The 20,069-nt window shown below is 33.6% G+C and overlaps 1 protein-coding gene across 1 annotated transcript; it reads left to right on the top strand.

The window, feature by feature from the left end:
- Positions 1 to 9,644: 9,644 nt before the first annotated feature.
- Positions 9,645 to 19,191, top strand: ABCG11 (white-brown complex-like protein). Its single transcript, XM_028227348.2, has 10 exons — positions 9,645 to 10,286; positions 10,789 to 11,078; positions 12,089 to 12,260; positions 12,377 to 12,499; positions 16,666 to 16,794; positions 16,961 to 17,155; positions 17,582 to 17,668; positions 17,775 to 18,047; positions 18,465 to 18,572; positions 18,701 to 19,191. Exons 1-10 carry the CDS (start codon positions 9,891 to 9,893, stop codon positions 19,070 to 19,072), a joined length of 2,145 nt encoding a protein of 714 aa, XP_028083149.1. The 5' UTR covers positions 9,645 to 9,890; the 3' UTR covers positions 19,073 to 19,191.
- Positions 19,192 to 20,069: the final 878 nt, after the last annotated feature.

Below are 20,069 nucleotides of genomic sequence, written 5' to 3'. Positions count from 1 at the left end.
GAACGAATGGACCGAAGGTCGTTTCGATATGAATAAATGGACCGAAGGTCGTTTTGATGGAAATAAATGGACCTAAGGTCGCTTTGACATGAATGAGTGGGCCGAAGGCCGTTTTGACACGAATGTATGGGCCGAAGGCCGTTTTGACGTAAACGAACGGGCCGAAGGCCATTTTGACATAAATGAACGGGCCGAAGGCCGTTTTGACATAAATGAATGGGCCGAAGGCCGTTTTGACATGAATGGAAATTTAAATGGGCCAAGGGCCAGAATGTTTAGAACTACAGTCACTTGGTTTGAATTTCGTATAGTTATATATCTGTTAAATGGAAATATGAATTGGGCCTAAGGCCGTTTGGAACATGTTGATCTACATCGTTATGTAACTTCTGTATTTGATTTGATATTATTCACTGGGCTTTCGCTCACGCTCATTCATGTGTTTGTAGGTGAGCCAAGAGAAGTCCAGACCCAGCCTCAGAGAAGTCTGTATGGAACCACTAAGGTTTTGAGAGAGTCAGCCCTTATGTCTCACGCATGAGACCCGCCTTCGCCTTTTTGTTGTGTATTTGCATTTTGTCAGGTTGGCGAAGTTTTGTATATGTCTGCTTATAGTTTTTATGGGTTGACTTAGTTTTGGATGATCCTGTCTGTACAGAACCTATATCACTACGTTTCTGTTGTGAGTTATTAACGTACATATGTATGGTTTGTTTTGATGTGCCATGTAAGCACATCTCTATGGACAAAGTTTTAAATTGCTTCCGTTTGGCCCCCATTAACTCTGTTAAAATATGCTTGGTTTGGTTTGAGGCCGTAGGTAATCTTAGGATTACTGGCCGGTTACGTCCTTAACCCATGGGGGCGGGTTCGGGTCGTGACATTTGTGCTGTATCTTTCTTAAAGTTTTGAGTTATGTGATGTCAAGGTTCTTATTGCAATGTCTTTTTTTGCAAGTAATTCATTCCAATTGCTCTCTTCTTCTATTTTGGATTTAGAAAGTGCCTTTAGTCTTTGATATAGATCAGCAATTTGAGCATCCTTTGATTTCTTAGATTCTTGAGGCTGATGCATTGTTAAGCCACGTATGCTATCATGATGTTGGTCCATCGGCTCATTAAGTTCTTCTTCATCACTTTCCTCATTGTTTTCTTCTTGCTCTTTAGATTGAGTGCCTTTATCTTCTTCTTCATTGTCTTCTTCTTTCTGTACATTTTCTTCTTTGTCTTCTACTTCTATTTCTTCACTTTCTTCTCTGGCTTCTGTTTTTCCACTGCTTGCTTGATCTTCTTCTCCATTGTTGGCTTCTTGTTCTTCTATGTTGCCTTCTCCTTCTTCATTCCCTTCTTCTTCAGATGAATCTTCTAATGTCTCCTTGAATTTGACAATTGCCTTTTTTGATTCTTTCTTCTTCTTTTTACCAAAACAAAACTCCTCTGATGGGTTTTTAACTAGCCCCTTGTTATCCATCTATAACATGAGGCTCTTTTATTATTGAAATGTTACAAAATTCACTGAGAGAAAAAATTCAAATAAGGCAAATAAAATTCATCTAAATGATACTAATGGGAAACAAACTTCAGAGAAAATTGTATGGACCAGAGAAAATTACAGACAAGGAGATAATTTTATGAGGGGGAGAAAATTATGAAACAAGCAACATAATTTAGATATCAGAGAAAATCAATCAGGGCATATAAGTTAATGCTACTATAATTGTGTCAGAGAAATTTGGATTCTGGAGAAAATTTATTACAAGGGAAGAAACAAATAGTGTTAATCAAAGAAGCAAGGCACATAAGTTATGGGCCAGAGAAAATTACACACAAGGAGAAACAATTTTATGGGCTAGAGAAAATTATGAAACAACCAACATAATTCAGATATCAGAGAAAATCAATTAGGGCATATAAGTTAATGTGTTACAATTATGGTAAGAGAAATTTGGATTGTAGAGAAAATTAATTACAATGGCAGAAATAAACCAGTGCTAATCAAAGAAGAAACATAAATTGATAGTTAAGAGAAAATTGATCTCAATCAATCAAGGCACAATGAGGGAAGCAAACCAGTGGTTAGAGAAATTTTGGAATTTCACTGAGATTTCAGTGGTGATAAAAATCTAACCTATCGAGGGGATTGGTGTCTTCTGCAGCTGTTTGGTCAAACTTTGCAGGTTCCACTTGGCACATCTTGGGAAGTCAGTTGTGTTACTGTCTTCCGAGTCAATGATATTTGCATGTTCACATAGCCAATACTGTGATGGAAATTAAAGTAATTAAATTTTTCTAAACCCACAAATTTGTAAGTATGATAACTGCAAATTTGAATGGAAATTATACTTACCAGCAATGCAATGACACATCTCATAACTTTTTCTGGAGTTTTGTGCAATGCGATGATAGAATTAATCAATGTTGATGTGATTGCTTCTGGCCAATCATACTGTTTCATTAATTCAAGAGGTTCCATATACTTTATAAAAACCCACCCTATTGAATTCCCATTTGTTGCAAAAAATAGGGTGAGACACAAGTACAAGGTAACAATGATTGCTACATCTTTGAAGTAAGTTGGTGGCTTACCTTTCATTGCTTTGACCAATGTATTTTTAAGAACAGGACCAGTGAGCCTTGTGTCCTTTGGGAATCTTCTCCTTAGGAATGCAGATTTTGATTTTTTAGAGTATCTTAATGACATGGCTCCTTTACCTCCTTGCAAACCAAAAATTAAGGTCATGTCATTGGTTGTAAAGGTCAAGTTCTTTTTACCAACTATGAATGCTTTTGTTTTTTTCATTGTAACGTTGGATTATTGCAACTATATCATCATCAGATTTCCTAGATTTCCTTGGATCCATCCTTCCAGTGGTTAGAGCTTGGATCAAATACCAGAATGGGGTCTTTTGAAGCTCTACAAGTTGGTTTGAATTGAGTTTAAGTGTTTGAAAAAAGGAGACAACATATGAGAGGTTGGATCGGTATTGAATGCTGTAATGAGCTCTCTTTCTTTAGAGTTTAACAAGCTTTTTTTCCCCTTAAGCTTGAGTCTTTTGAAGTTGGGGTACTCATCTTGATGCTAGTTGATTTATCACCTTGGACTTGTGTGTTTTGGCAAGGAGTTTGTGGTGTTTTACTGCTTTTTAATCTTAGATCATAAGAAGACTGAGAGAGTTTCTGTTTCTTGCTCGGTGTTTCTGGTGTTTTGCTACTTTTACATTTTGCCATTTCTAGACAATGATGAAAACATAAAGATGTCAACATTAAATCCCAGAGAAAATTGAACATGTCAAAGAAAATTGGACACGTCAGAGAAAATTACACATAAGGGAGAAAACTAAGGTGGCCAGGGAAAATTATAAATGTCAAAGAAAATTAGACACTAAAAATTAAATGTCAGAGTACTAATTATTTTCCCATGGAATACATCTAGCCACAGAAAATTTTCATTCCTAGAGAAAATCAACAAAGCAACATAAACATGCCAGAGAAATTTTCAATAATTGTTAAAATTACATATAGAAGTAAAATATAGATATAGAAAATTCAAAAAAGAAACATATATCTAGCAAGCACAAAAAATGAATGACAGAGAAAAGTAAACATGGCAAGCCAGAGAAAATTTTCATTCCACAATTAGTAAGATAAAATAAACAAAGCAACGTAAACATGTCACATAAAATTACATAACATTGAAACCAAGAATTGAACAAAATAAATATACTAGAGAAAATTACACATTCCGGAGAAATTACATATTCCAGAGAAAATTTCCATTCCAGAGAAAATTTCCAGTCCATAATATTAAAATGCCAGAGAAATTTACATACACAACCAGAGAAAATTAACACATGATAGAGACACACAAGGGAGAAAAGTGATGTGGCCACAGAAAATTATAAATGCCAGAGAAACTTAGACACAGACAAGAGAGTAATAGATATTTTAGAGAAAAATACATATTCCAGAGAAATTTACAAAGCAGAGAAATTTATAGACAAAATCACATACACATGTCCAAGAATAAGATCAAAACATAGAGAAATAACTTTTTTCAAAATAAACATGCTAGAGAAAATTCAAAGAAGAAACATACATCAAGCAAAAATCAGAGAAATTCAAATGCCAGAGAAATTTACAGATAAAATCACACAAACATGTTCAAAAATAAGTTCAAAACACAGAGAAATAACTTTTTTCAAATTCATGTAGTTTTTTATTACGAAATTAAAACCCTAATTAATGGAAGGTTAATATAAAATGCAATTAACTGTGTTTCCAAAGAAAAATTAGTTGGATTGTAGAAAAACTTACCAGAGTTAGGATGAAACTTTAAACTGATATGCCCTGAGATGAAGATGCGATGTGACGAAGATGAACTGAGATGGCGGCGAATAGTGAAAACGGGATCAGAGAAATTTGTGAGGAAGGAATGGGAATGATTTTTGCAGAAGATAAGAAACTCTAATGTCGATGATGAAGATGATATTGAAACCCTAATTCTGCTGTTCTCTTACTCGTGAAGATGGTTGGATGCTTGGAATGGAACTCAGTCGTCGGAATCCAGTTTCGTTTCTGTGTTGATTTGTGAAGGGTATTTTGGTCCACGAAATAATTAAAAATGCGCGCCATATAGTTCGGGGACCTGATGCACCACCCTTGTTTTTGGTGTCCTTTATCTTCTAAATTACTATTACTAGGGATCTTAAAAAAAAAAATCCCTTTTTAATATTGTAACATGTCAAATTATAATTTTGACGTTAGCAAAATAGTAATAACCAATGATGATGTTCTCAGAGAATATAAAGGTGTGTAAAAAGAGTAAAATGAGATCAAAATATATTTTAAGGTTAAATTACATTAATTTCTCTAAAGGTTTGGAGAAAATATAGTGAGTCTGATAATTTTAGCATATGTACACCAACCTCCCTTAAGTAAGGCTAAAGGAATCAAAATAATATAAATGAAGTGAAAATACAAAGATACATAACATAAAAGATATATTATTGTATAAAGAGATGACAATAATTATTATTTTTTTATTTTTTATTTTTTGTGTCTAACTAACAAATTAATAGTGAAAAATAAGTTAAATGTTACTGTTTCAACCAAAAAATTGGAACTTCTTCCAGTTTGGCTGCAGAGTTTTGGGCCATGAGGGATGGGTTATAGTTAGGGGTCGTTTGATAATGATTTTTTTAGTTAATTTTTAATTTTTTTGACTTTTTTAAACTGAGAATTTTTTATTTATTTGGTTTTCTTGCATTGGAATGACAAAATTACCCTCTACTTGAAAATAGTTTTTTTTTTGACTTTTTATTTGTATATATGAGTTAGTTTGGTAATTTTATAACTTTTTTATCTTTTTGTGATTTTGTAATTTTTTTTTTATTTTTTTATAATTATTTAGCCCAAATAATTTGCCCAAGGCTTAGCCTTTGTTATGGGGTTAACAAATTTAGAACAACTGAGAGGGACCCAACATTCCAGCTTTTTGTACTCTTCTAATTAATTTTATGCTAATTCCCTTTTAATCAATTTTTTTTTGAAATAAAAATTTAAGATAATTATATTAAATTTATAAACATTATTTATAATATTATTATTATTATTATTATTTTTTAAATTCAAAAAAGTTAAATGTTGTTTTAAATAGGGAAAATTAGTCTAAGGTCCCTTTCCCATTTTTAGTAATGGAAGAGATCCACAATATTATTTTTTGATGTCTAAGGTCCCTCAACCCACACCCATCTATTTTCTGATGTTCCTGGGCATTCTCGTCTTCGACCCAAACTAGATGAGTTATTGCCTCAAGCAACGGGCATAGTTTTCATGGTGGTTGCTTTGGAATTCCTGCCAAACTGTTGAGCAGCGTCGGAGTATGTGTATCATGCAATATGTGATATGTATCCAAACATGCATATGAACACGTTGTATGATGAGTCTTAATATCTGATGCTTATGTGGAATATGTACCTTTATGATATTTTGACCCAGGCAAGTGTGGTCAAGAAAAAAATTCCAGTACTTATCCTCTGTAACAAAATAGATAAAGTGACTGTACATACCAAGGAGTTCATACGAAAACAACTCGAAAAAGAAATGCATGAACTCGAGGTTAATGTAGACATATCATTATTCAATTACTAATGTTTCTGTGCTGTTACAATTACATAATCTTTCTTAAATAGTTATGGACTTGGTCCTCAGTGAAATTTATAGATCCATATATATATATATATATATATGTTGAAAAACAGAGCTTGTTATTACAATCTAGAAAAAATTATAATTATTACAAATTTCTCTGCATTTTTATGTTGTACTTTTTATGTGTTTTTTATTGAACATGTTATTTTTTGTCTACTTTTCTTGGCAACCAAACAAACTTTATGCTTTATGGTTCACTTGAAATCTAGAGAAAATTCAGAAAAAATCTCTAAACTAGAATCCAAAGAATTTCTCTGGCCTTCCCAGAATTTCTCTTCCAAAGAATTCTCTAGATATATGTATATTGCTTGGATTGATGTTCATGGTAAGTAAAGAAATTTGTGAATTTGTTAATAAAGATTGTGTTGTTGGTTTACATATTACACAAAGTCAAAAAATTCTTTGTGAATAGAGTCAGAGAAATTTGTGAAGTCAGAGAAGTTTCCTGGATCAATGTACAATCACCAAGGTCTGTTTATAAAAATACAACTCTGTTGCAAATAAAGAGAATTTCTCTGGTTTCAGTCTAGAGAATTTCTATGATCTGTGTGGTTTGGAGAGAATTTCTCTGATTTTGGACCAGAGAAATTTGTGGGTTTGTTAGTAAAGATTGTATTGTTGGCTTATATATTATACAAAGTCAGAGAAATTCTTTGTGAATAGAGCCAAAGAAATTTGTGAAGTCAGAGAAATTTCCTGGATCAATGTACAATCACCAAGGTTTGTTCATAAAAATACAACTTAGCTGCAAATAGAGAGAATTTCTCTGGTTTCAATCCAGAGAATTTCTCTGATCTGTCTAGTTTGAAGAGAATTTCTCTGGTTTTGGGTACATTGGAGGGGAGGGGGAAGTCTAACCCCAATGGTTATTTACTGTATTTTATATATATGAAGAACATTGGAATGTCATTGTCATTTGTTGTTTTGTCACAACTATGGGAAGGAGACAATATTACCATTATTATTATTGGTGTGGGTGGGTGAGGATGTTCTATGACACCACGTAAGTTGCATGAACAGTAGCTGAATTTTCTATCCTTTGCCCATTTATGCATTGGAAATCTTCTTCTGGTCCTAATGCTCTTTACAAATTATTAGTTAAGGGAGATGCTGAGGTAGGCTTTTTACATTATTGGCGTTGTGTCCTATAATGGTAAGCTTGACGGGGACTAAGCACATTTTCTGGCAACATTTGCAATTTTATTCTGTTATGCAAAGTTCTATGTGGAGAGTGGCTTGCAACTGTGGATACTATCTCAATATTTTTTCCTTAGTGTTATAGTAGTTTTTTCCAATTTTCATAATTGAGTGTTGGTGAGAAGCCCTCATTAAAATCTGAGATGGTAGTAAACATGTAAAACTCATCCAATCAAATCCTCTCTGCTCCTAGATTTCACGCTGTTTCAATAAGGATTGCAGGAGAATTATGTGCCCTGTTCTTTGTACACTTTTTGTCTGGCAGTGCTTGAAAGTCAACCCGGTTTTGTATATTACAGGTACGTGTGGAGGTGCAAGATTTATTTATTCTTTCTTCGGTTTTAATTTCCTTCATGGAGTTGATATTTCAATTTTGCAATTGCAGGTTTATTACTGATTTTTGCCCAGTAACTGAAATGGAGCTTTGGACCCTGTGAGATTACTGATAAATGATAGATAAGGTATATATAGGAAAGAAAATATTATATTCGATGAGGTTGCTTACATTGACATGGTAGTTTTGTAAACTCTATTGAATTATATTATTGTATATATCAAATCCCAAACTTAGTATCATTCTAATAGGAATAGAGTAGTCATTTTTTTTCTTTTTCACATCATCATCTCCCCTCCGCTAACACCCCCCATCCTCTCTACAATTTTCTCTGGATTTCTTTAGTACTCAGAGAAATTTCAACTTTCTCTGGTTTGCACCCAGAGAATTTCTCTGGAGAGAATTTCAATTTTCTCTGGTTTGCACCCAGAGAAATTCTCAAATTTTTCCAAAATTTCTCTGGTTCTGGTAAGTTGCCATTGTTATCCCTTTTAATGTTGCTTACATATTACAATGTGGAATTTTTCCAGTTGAATTCAGTTGAACATTGTTCAACAGAGAAACACTTTCGATTGAAAAATTCAACTAGAAAAAAGCGAAGAACAGATTTGGGTAAGTTGCAGAAATTTTTCCAAATATTACAAACCAAAGAAATTCTCAATTGTTATTTTTAATAAACCAAAGAAATTCTCAATTGATATTTCAATAACAAACCAGAGAAATACTCAGATTTTTTCAGAATTTCTCTAGTTCTAGTAAGTTGCCATTGTTATCCCATTCTAATGTTGCTTACATATTACAATGTGGAATTTTTCCAGTTGAATTCAGTTGAACAATGTTGCTTACCTAATGAATCACAATGATTTGGATGTGAATGAGAAGAAAAGTAGAGAAACTCATCCAGAGAAATTTGGTCTAGAGAAATTTCTCTGTGCCAGAATTTCTCTGACCAATTTTATCTGCACTGAAATTTCTCTGGACTGAAATTTCTCTGGATCAAGGTTGAGGGACCTTAGACATTATGAAAATATTGTTGAAGGACCTTAGACATTATGAAAATATTTGGTGTCCTTTATGCTATAAAATCATAATACCAGCGACCTTAAAAAAAAAATCCTTTTAAATATGATCTACCGTGCCAGACGGTGTAATTTGTGCAGCGTTCCTTGTTTATGTGTACATATTATACTATTTTTAATTAAAAAATAAATAAATAAGAAAGTGTTAATTTAAACTTTGTTTGATATGATGTAAAAAAGTTAAAAAATTATTATTCTATTTAAATCACATCATCTTTTTAAATCATATTATCTCTTTAACATATTACTTCAAATCTAACCCATATTTTATAAAAAATTTAAAAATAAACTTATTTTTGATTATTTCAAACCACACATAAACACTCCTAACTGGTACACTTATTGTATGAGAGCAGCTCGAAGTTTAAAATGATAGGTTTGTATTAAATGTCCCCACCCAACATCCACCAGAACCCATTAATGAGCTTTAACAACATCAATAACAACAACAGCAGCAGCAAAACAGCAGCAAATCAAAAGAAGAAAAAAAATATCCTCCATCTCCTACTTTATCCATCTTTTTCCAGCATCGATGACGAGATTGAAAGGGGTGGGGAAGTGGTAGATAGTGGTTAAGGAGATGGCAGAGGAAGGAAAGAGATGTTGGGTTTATGACACTCTCTCTCTCTCTCTGTTAAAAGAATAATATTTAGGATTATAAAATATGAAATGTTTCGTGAAAATTTTTTGTAATATTTTTTTTATATATAATTTAATATAAAGAAATCTTCCTTATTATTTTCATGGTATTTTTTTCATTATAGCTAACATTACTCTTACCTAACATTACTCTCAATAAATAAATAAATAATCACGCCAAAAAGCAACGCAAACCCCCCATAAGGAAGAAGAGGTTCCATTTGCATGGGGTTCGTAATATTCTTTCCACTTCTTGGCCAGTCAAATTCACAACTCCCAGGCTTCCAATCTCTCCTCTCACACAAAACCCATTTCTCACATCTTTGATTCATTTCAATCTCATTCTCATAATCATCATATAATCAATCCTCTTTTGCTTCTTGTTTAGATCTTGAAAGTTGCTCAGAGAGAGAAAGGGAGAGTAGTCAGAAGATGAGGAATTCGTCGGCAGATCATGTGATGATGGAGATAGAGGCAAACAAGCCACAAGGGAATGGACTAGCAGTAGTAGGAGGACTGAGTCCACTGAGCGAGACATTGTGGAAAGAGAAGGCGAATATAGAGTTAGTGGGGGATGTGTCGGCGAGGCTTACATGGAAGGATATGACAGTAATGGTGAGTCTGAATAGGAATGGTGAGACCCAAAACGTGTTGGAAGGTCTAACTGGTTATGCTGAGCCTGGTAGTTTCACAGCACTAATGGGTCCTTCTGGTTCTGGTAAATCTACCATGCTTGATGCTCTCTCTGGTCGCCTTGCTTCTAATGCCTTCCTCTCTGGCACTATTCTCCTCAACGGTAGAAAAGCTAACCTCTCCTTTGGAACTGCTGTAAGTACTTAACCCAACTCTACTACTACTGCTACTACTACTAGTCTTCTTCATTTAAATTTACTATTTATTTTCCTTCAATTTTATAGCTATTTTATTTTCATTTTTATGCACATCTATTGTAATCTCTACACTATATATATATATAGATATTTGTTACTTTTATCTACTTGTGATATCATACACAGACTATCACCTCTTTTGGGTTGAGGGTTAAAAGTTAATTTTTAACTTTTTTTAGTCTATTTTAAGTCAAAGCACTCCTCCACTCTCAACCAACTTTCCAAAACAAAAAGAGAACAAAAGAAAGAAAAATATCTTTTATTGGTCATATTGTTATTTGTGATGATCTGATCTAATAATCTCTTTGATTTGTTTAAATCTTTCTAGTATCTGGATAGGAACTGATGTTTGTTTTATATTATATATATATATATGTATCATCAATCATTCATGTACTAATAGAGTATTACTTGGATTTTTTCTTTAAAAAAAAACTCAGGCGTATGTGACACAAGATGACAACTTGATTGGTACTCTAACGGTTCGCGAAACAATTTCGTATTCAGCCCAACTACGGCTCCCGGATAGGATGCCTTGGTCGGAGAAGAACACATTGATTGAGAGTACCATCATAGAAATGGGTCTTCAAGATTGTGCTGATACAGTTATTGGGAATTGGCATTTGCGTGGGATCAGTGGAGGAGAAAAGAGGAGGGTCAGTATTGCCCTTGAAATCCTCATGAGGCCCAGACTGCTCTTCCTTGATGAGCCAACAAGCGGACTCGATAGGTTATTTAAATTTACTTAATTATTTGCTCTGCCATCTTCTCTTCTCTTGCTGCTGCATATACATAATAGAGGACGACCCTCACCTCTGAACAAACTGTTAATGTTACTGTTGTGGTGTCAATTGACCTTATCAACTTTAAAAAATAATAGTAGTAATTTGTTTAATATTAACATTTGTCAAAAATAAATTGGTCAAAATTTTGCAACCATTGTTTAAAATGAAAAAAAGAAAGAGTCCACCAGTTAAAAAAGAAAATGGCAATGGAGTCTCTCATTCTCATTAATCGACATCTCAATTGCATCACTCGGGTTGCTTTATATCAAAAGCTTGCGTCCATATGTATTTGTTGGATTTTTAATGCATTTCTACTTGCGAACAAAAATATTTTAATTGATTTTTGTGATGACAGAACATGTCCATTAGATTTTCGTGGCTAATTTTCTTGTAAGTATCCATATTTTATTTTATTTTATTAGTTCAACCAATAACATATTTGATTGTATAGATAACAAGATACCTGATTTGGATTGTAATCCAGATCTTGCTCCTGCCATGAACAATATGAACATTCTCGGTTATTATGCAATGATTCCAAAATGTGGAATCTTGTCGATACTAATTGTAAAAGAACATATATCTCTGTGTGTCTGTTTTTTTTTTTTTTTTGGTTTTCTTTGTTTTTTGATTGAAAACAATAGCAATATATCAAGAAATGTTTATTTCTGATTTGAGAATTAGTGTTGATGATTTTTCATAACCCCATCAACAAAAAGTTATGGAGCCATCACTGGTTACTTCTGTTTCTTTCTCATTGTGCATATCCTTAAACAATGATCACCATTTCACAAATTCCGTATGCTAACAGAACAAATAATTACTCTGTTCTGTATGTATACCAAACTTGTATGTTAGTAATGAATGATTATGATTTCCTTATATTGTTTGCCTCTTTGCCACCGAAAAAAATCCTCTTGTAAGGTTCTTATTTGGGTGGGTCTTGTCATGGCAGCGCGTCCGCATTCTTTGTAACTCAGACATTGCGTGGTCTCTCTAGAGACGGGAGGACTGTCATAGCTTCAATTCATCAGCCCAGCAGTGAAGTTTTTGAGCTATTTGATCGCCTTTACTTGCTTTCCGGAGGCAAAACTGTTTACTTTGGTCAGGCTTCAGAAGCTTATGAGGCAAGAATTAGCCCCACTTTTTTTTTTTTTTTTCTTTTTTCTTTTTTTTTTTTTCAAAAATTTAAACTGCATTTGTTCTTGAGAAACACAACTCTTGAACTGGTTGGTGTGTGCAGTTCTTCGCACAGGCTGGCTTTCCATGTCCTGCTCTGAGGAATCCATCTGATCACTTTCTTAGATGCATTAATTCTGATTTTGACAAAGTTAAAGCCACTCTGAAAGGATCCATGAAACTGCGGGTATCAAAGTCTTCTCCTCTCTCGCTCTCTCTCTATTTTCATTTTATTTATTTGTTTTTTTTTCTTCTGTTCCAATTCAATTTTATTTGTTCCCTACCCTATTTTAGTTACTGATGCTGTTGTTCTGGTCAATTGTAAGTGTAAACAACATATACTAGCAGAAGTAATACAATTTTTGGACTTACGTCATGCACAAAATCCAAAAACGACAAACAAGGAGTGAATCACATGCTCTGTAAACTCTTAACGACATCTCTGTAAACTCTTAACGACCACGAACAACACCACCTCTAGCGTCAGAGCAATGCTCTATAAACTCTTAACGACCACGAACAACATCACCTCTAGCGTCAGAGCAACATCACATTGGGAGTGTTAACCACAAAATCATAGTGCAAAGTCCTTACTTCAACAATGGCAGAGAGCGAAGTGATATGGAGAGTTTTCTAGAATACATTGTACAAGATCATGATTTAGAGATATATCTAATTTGATATACATGACATATATATCTAACACCCATTTACATGGGTTAATATAACTGCCTTGTCTCCTCAACAAGTGCAATTCAAATAAGTGATATATTTCATTCATATTAGATGGGTTAACGAGTCATGCCCTGTGGGCGCCTAAGTTTGGGTCCAAATCTGACCCTCGCACATGGGCCAACATGCTGCCCCTATCTCAATTTCGCTCATACATCTAAACTAACTCATACTAGTCAGTGGCTAAGACGATTGTTGAAAGCAAGTGCAAGCTCTATCCTATAAGCTTACTATGAGCCAACATAGAGACATCAACCCAAAAAGAGAGCATCTCATGTACATCAATTCTATCTAGTTACATTGCACATAGCATCTATAACCCCTCACAGAGCATGCTTTACTCCACACCCAATCTACATAGTAATATGAGTTGTCGATAGTGAACATAACAATGATAGAATACCAAATGATCTTCCCTTTGCCCTCATGTCACTCAATTCACAGCTAATCTTTTCCTAGAAATGTCCCTTGAGGTCGAAGTATCATGTCATTAATCCTTTACCTTATGAACACAGGCACAGATGAGGACATGGATATAGACACATGACACAGTGATTTCAAAAAAATAGGGACATAGATACGACGAGGACACGATAATAAAACATCTTTTCTTATATTTTTATTTGTTATGTAGATTAGTGTTATATTCACAAACAATCAAAATTATCAGAAACTAATGTTAGCTAGATGTGTAAAAACAAAAAAGAAGTCACTTTTAAATTAATCTCTTGTCGTTTATATGTTTTTTATTTTATTTTATTTTATGGATGATCTATTAAGTGCTTATATCTAAGAAAAAATGAATAAAGTCCAACATCCATCAAAAACACTAAAGAAAGGATGGAAAAAAAATTAGTTGGTGTATCCCAAGAGTGTCGCTGAAGTTTCCCCTACATGTCTCTTGAAAAAAAAGAAAATTAAATAAAGGCACACGCAATGTAGCATATCCCATATGTGTCACCATCGTGTCTTTGTGTGCCCCTGCCTTGTCTCCATGTTTGACACAACTATAGCGCTTGTTTTGAAGTGTTGACGCTTCATAGCCTTATGGTGTAGTCAAAGATCATAAAGGGCATTAGATAAGGTCATACACAAATAATGACCCATAAGAATCTCACAGTAGAGAAGAAAGGATCCACACACTCAGCTCACTAATCGGTTTTTGGGCATATGTATTATGATATACATGCTATGATGGAATAAACTATTCCAAATAGTGATGTTAGATTCCATATGCTCTAAATGTGATGACACTCAACCACTAAAAGAAATTACACTTTTTCCAACTAAATAATTTTTAGTTGCAAAAAGATCACATTTGCTGACTAAAAAAAAATTGGTAGCCAATTTTTTTTTTTTTTATTTTCCACTACTAACATGATTTTAGTATCAGAAATCATGTTTTTGGTGACTAGTTTGAATTATTGGTCGTGAAAAATCGAAGTGGGAGGGAAAAAAAAAGAGTGGGAGACAAAAATTTTAGCGACTAATGAAATTTGGTCACAGATAGCAAAATGACTACTCTTGCCAACTAAGTATTATTTAGTCGTGAAAAACACGTACTTGCCGACAAAAATAAAAATAAAAATAATAGCCAGAAGTTTTTATTTTCCATGACTGATGTGATTTAGTCATAGAAATGTTGTGTTCTACAACTAATTTGAAATATTGGTTGCGAAAACTAGAAGCGAGACGGTGAAAAAAAAAAAAAAAGCAAGAGCCAAATAACTTTTAGCAACTAATGAATTTTGGTTGCAAATATCAAAACGACTTTGTATTTTGTGTCGATCAAAACTTGTAGTAGGGAAAAAAATTCAAACCCTTCTGAAATTTTACAAATTCGTGACCAAGTGATTCGTCGAGAAAAACAACTAGTATTTTTGGCGACTAAATTTGTTAGTTGATGTTTCACTACTCACTAATGTTTTAAAAACCTTATTGGTGAGAGAACTGGAAAAGGATTGAGTAGAAGGGTCACCAGTTCAACCATGGGGTTGAACTGGAATCAAATCGTAACGTCATAATTATTTTATAAATATATTAAAGTTTGTTTAATAATAATATAAGAATTAAGATACATTTATTTAAATTATTTTTAAATTTAAGATAAATTTATAATGGAATAAACATATTTATATTTGTTATTTGTAAAATATATTAATTATATGTAATGTTTGAAAGAAAATGTAATATAGATATATATATTTACCAAATATGAATAAAAGGTGAATGTGACATGATGGTTATTTGTCATACTACTTCCACATAGTTATGTGTTCAACTCTCCCAAGCAAACATAGTTTCGCAAATTTGCTTGCCACGTGGCAAAGTGGGAGCCTAGCTGGTTTAGTTGAACAGTACCCAGACTGACCTTAGACCGGTTGACGGTTCAACCCAAATGTCTCATCTTTGCTTGCTCTCTTAAGAGCCAAAAGTCATTGCTAAAGTGAGTAAGCCAATCAAGTTGTTGACATCCTGTCTATTAATTCTGTGTGTGCTAACTCACTATCAACATCCATAATGCAATGGAAACTAATAAGTGAATAAACACGCAGTGATATCTTTGGTGAAGTTGAACCTCAAAACATTATGTTTGTTTGGACTATGATACTTAGGATCCTTAGTATAAGTGTGGCAATGTTGTCACAGTGGATAGCCATGTGATCTGAAGCACATATGACAACTCGAAGATGCTGAAAAGGAATCGCCTCAACCAAACAGCCTCATGAATGACATTGGAGCAAACCACATACTCAGCGTCAATAGTCGATAAGGTGATGTAAGAATGCTTCTTATACTGCTCCAAGAAATGGATCCACCACTGAGTAAGAAATCATATTTTGATGTGGACCTGCACTCATTTAAATCTACACCCAAATCGACATCACAATAGTCGACTGGGGCCAAGTTTGATCTTTGGTAACAAAGCATGTAGTTTGAAATCCCTCTGAGAGAACACAATATTCTGTTAACTGCCTTCCAATAAGCCGATTATACGTTAGATTGGTAATGACTCACCAATCTAATTGCATAAAAAACATTGGCCAAGTATACATCATGGCATATATTAAGAAACTAGTTGTAAATTTGAACAAAAAAACTTAGAATTACGATGATACAAGTAAAATAATGTCAATTTATAGAAATTAGTATTATATTGCATTTATTTATTGTCTTGAAATGATATATTCATATGTATGACATAAAAGATATATATGAAATTATGTATTGTGTGTGTCCCTCATGTGTCGTGTTCTTCATTTTTTGAAAATTGCCGTGTCAGCGTGTCCCCGTCATGTCGTGTGTCCATATCCATGCTTCTTAGCTAATGATGGTGGTATTGCAAGTGTTTAATTGGTGACCTACTTCAAAAATAGAGGGACAGTGATTGCAGCTTTTTTCATGGTTTGACCACTTAACTTTTGTTTAATCTATTTTTGTGAATAAAAGTGTCAAACAAGAAGTTAAGAAAAATATATGAAGAAGGAAAATCACTGTCTAGGCTTGAATCCGTATCCTTCATAATAGCTATAAGATTTGCAGTGTGCAATATTGATTGCTGATTGTTTTTATTCAGTTTTTGTGGTGGCTAATTGTTGCTTTAAATCGGTTCCCTATCAGTGTGATACAAATGACGATCCTCTGGAGAAGATAACCACGGCTGAAGCTATCCGAACTCTTATTGACTTTTATCATAATTCTCAGTACTGTTACTCAGCAAGGGAGAAAGTAGAGCAGATATCTGAAGTGGTAAGTATTATTCAGTGGTGCCTTAGATTGTATGACCTCAAACATTATTATTATTTATTTTATTTTATTTTTTGTAGCTACATAGCTTCTTGATTAGTTCACCATTCTATTGGTATATATCTGGGATTATTTCGTGGCAGTTAAGATTACATACCATTTGTTGCAGAAAGGAACCGTGCTTGATTCAGGAGGGAGCCAAGCTAGTTTCTTGATGCAGGCTTTTACTTTAACCAAGCGGTCATTCATCAACATGTCAAGGGACTTTGGGTATTACTGGCTAAGGCTTGTAATTTACATTGTGGTTACTATCTGCATTGGAACCATATACTTGGATGTGGGGACGGGCTACACCTCCATTCTGGTATATTCTTATCTGCCTTGAGCATTCATATGAGCCTAAATTAAGATTCTTAATCTAATCTAATTTAATCTAAAGGAAGATTGTAATCACCCCAATTCTGATTCCTGGGCATTGGTAACATTTACGATTGAGAACTGGAAAACAGATCTCTAAAGTTTGGAACACATTAAACATCATAAATTATTTTTCTCTAAACCACTCCTAATTTGTATTATCCTCGATAAGTTGTTTAAATGGCTTCTCTTGTACTAAATCATATCAGTACTGTTAAGTTACTTATGGGATGTATCTGATCTATCATTGTTTCAACGTATCAATTAACACACGAACCTTGAATAAACTAGTCAATTAGAATGAGAAAACATGAAAATAAGACTCAAGTTCTTCCATACATGTAATTTTGTTTTCATCATTTACTATGAGCAGGCAAGAGGTGCATGTGCGTCTTTTGTATTTGGTTTTGTCACATTCATGTCGATTGGTGGTTTCCCCTCCTTTATAGAAGACATGAAGGTCAGCTTCATAACTACAAACTAATTGTCGAAAATTCAATAAATTTTGTTGACAATTCAACGTGTTTTTGCCAAAAGTAACATAAGTATGTGCCAATCTTTTGCAGGTTTTTCAAAGAGAGCGGTTGAATGGCCACTATGGTGTTACTGCATTTGTCATTAGCAACACAATATCTGCAATGCCATTTCTGGTGTTGATCACATTTATCTCCGGAACTGTTTGCTATTTCATGGTCCATCTCCACCCAGGCTTTGAACATTATATATTCTTTGTATTGTGCCTTTATGCAAGTGTAACCGTTGTTGAGAGCTTGATGATGGCCATCGCCAGTTTTGTCCCCAACTTCCTCATGGGCATTATCATAGGCGCTGGAATACAGGTTTGTATAGTCCTGTTTAATAGAGGGTGCTCAATAAAGTTCATTATAAATTATAAGTATTCATATCGGTAACATTTCAACATATTTGACGGATTCTTTTACTGCTAGTTTGGAGCTCATGCCTAAACATTTTTTTTTTCCTTCTTTTATTAACATTTTTTTTTGTTTGGTTTTCCTAATTGGAGATCAGTATAGTATTGACAGCCATTTGTTTCTTTATTGTTTTTAACTTTCTTGTCTTCTTCCGATGCAATAAGATGGTGTTGTTAGTTGGATTGGTGGCAGCTCCAGTCCGAGCTGTCTGACCAGATTCGTTGCCTATTACTGGATATATTTAACATGTAGATTATATATATTGTGGGGTATCTCATAATTCATTTAGGACTTTGCATTTTAATGGTTTTCTCTACATTTCAGGGAATATTCATGCTAGTCTCTGGGTACTTCAGACTTCCAAATGACATTCCAAAGCCTGTCTGGCGTTATCCAATGTCGTACATCAGTTTCCACTTCTGGGCTCTACAGGTGAAAGAAAAATATTAGCTTCTTTTTTAAAAAAATTGTTTTTCCTCAACGAAATGTGCTGCTGATTGGAATGGGAATGGGAATGGGAATGGGTGACTGATTAAATCAATTATAAATGAAATGCACAGGGGCAATACCAAAATGATCTGAGTGGCTTAGTTTTCGACAACCAGTCACCGGATCTTCCAAAAATTCCCGGTGACTACATATTGGAGTATGTGTTCCAGATTAATGTGAAGAGATCAAAATGGGCGGATCTCAGTGTTCTCTTCAGCATGATCGTGATTTACCGCATCATATTCTTCATAATGATCAAAATCAGTGAGGATGTGACTCCTTGGATCAGAGGCTACATAGCAAGGAGAAGAATGCAGCAGAAGAAGCAGATGAGTGGAAATCTAAATACCACAGTTGCTCCATTTGGCCTTACCCAATCACCTTCCTTGAGGACCTTTGCAGCGGCCAATCGTGCAACTGGTAGAAGTAGTAATAAGAGGTAGAAGAAAGAGTCACAAGTTTGATGCATTTCAGTTACAATATCCTTGTGTTGTTGCTCATCATCAAAAACAATGTCAGCAAGTACTTATGTAAGACAGAATCCACTTCATATTCTAATTAACACACTGCTATTGGCGTGTTTGGCAAGAAAAAAAATATTTTAGTTTAATTTAGGTTAAAATTCACAAAAAGATAAAATAGGGTAAAATAGTTAATAAGACAAAATATCACATTAAACTTATAATCATTTCACTTTTTCTCTCACAAACATCACATCCAATCACAAAAAAATTCAATCATCTTCCCAAACACACAAATTTTAGCCTACTAAAATAGTCAAAAATTAAAATAGCCTACTAAAATAGTAATTTTCCAAACGAAGCCTATATATCAAAGCTATGGGTAAATTACACCTTTCACCCTGTTGGTTGACTTAAATTTTATTTTAGTTCATTGCTTGGCAAAGGTTTTTTTTTCTTTTTTTTTTAATTTTATTTCTTGGGCTAAAATTTACATAAAGACAAAATAGGTTAAAATAGTCAATAAGACAAAATGTCACGTTAAATCCATAATCATTTTATTTTTTTTCTCACAAATATTACACTTAACTACAAAAAAATAATCTTCTTAAATGCAAATATTTTAGCTTACTAAAATAGTTAAAAATTAAAATAGCCAGCTTCCCAAATGTGGTCAGTTTCACTTTGATTCTTACACTTTCAATTTAGTTATTCCGTTTAATTTTTGTTAATTTTGTCTATATGTATACTTTAAAAAATTTATGATTATCTTAAAATTGTTAATTTTAAATCTTCAATTTAAATGAAAGAATCAAATTAACACTTGTTTAATTTGAAATTATAAGGAGTAAGGTGAAAAGTGTAATTAATCTCAAATTTATTTTATAAAAATTGAGTGCTTCTATATCATCAAACAAGTTGCTACACAGCACACACTTTTTGTAGATCAGAGATCTCCGTGGCCTTGGGAAACCGTTAT

Source organism: Camellia sinensis, chromosome 4 (assembly GCF_055761805.1).
Source record: "Camellia sinensis isolate YWXY chromosome 4, ASM5576180v1, whole genome shotgun sequence".
NCBI classification, from domain to species: domain Eukaryota; kingdom Viridiplantae; phylum Streptophyta; class Magnoliopsida; order Ericales; family Theaceae; genus Camellia; species Camellia sinensis.
The sequence above is the reverse complement of the archived record's forward strand: the minus strand, read 5'-3'. Positions and strand labels throughout refer to the sequence as shown.

Bases quoted from the DNA above. Each gene is read 5' to 3' on its own strand.
- ABCG11 (XM_028227348.2), top strand. From the start codon at position 9,891: ATGAGGAATTCGTCGGCAGATCATGTGATGATGGAGATAGAGGCAAAC. The intron at 12,500-16,665 runs GTATCAAAGTCT...GTTCCCTATCAG, and splicing joins AAGGATCCATGAAACTGCGG to TGTGATACAAATGACGATCC. The intron at 17,669-17,774 runs GTCAGCTTCATA...AATCTTTTGCAG, and splicing joins CCTTTATAGAAGACATGAAG to GTTTTTCAAAGAGAGCGGTT.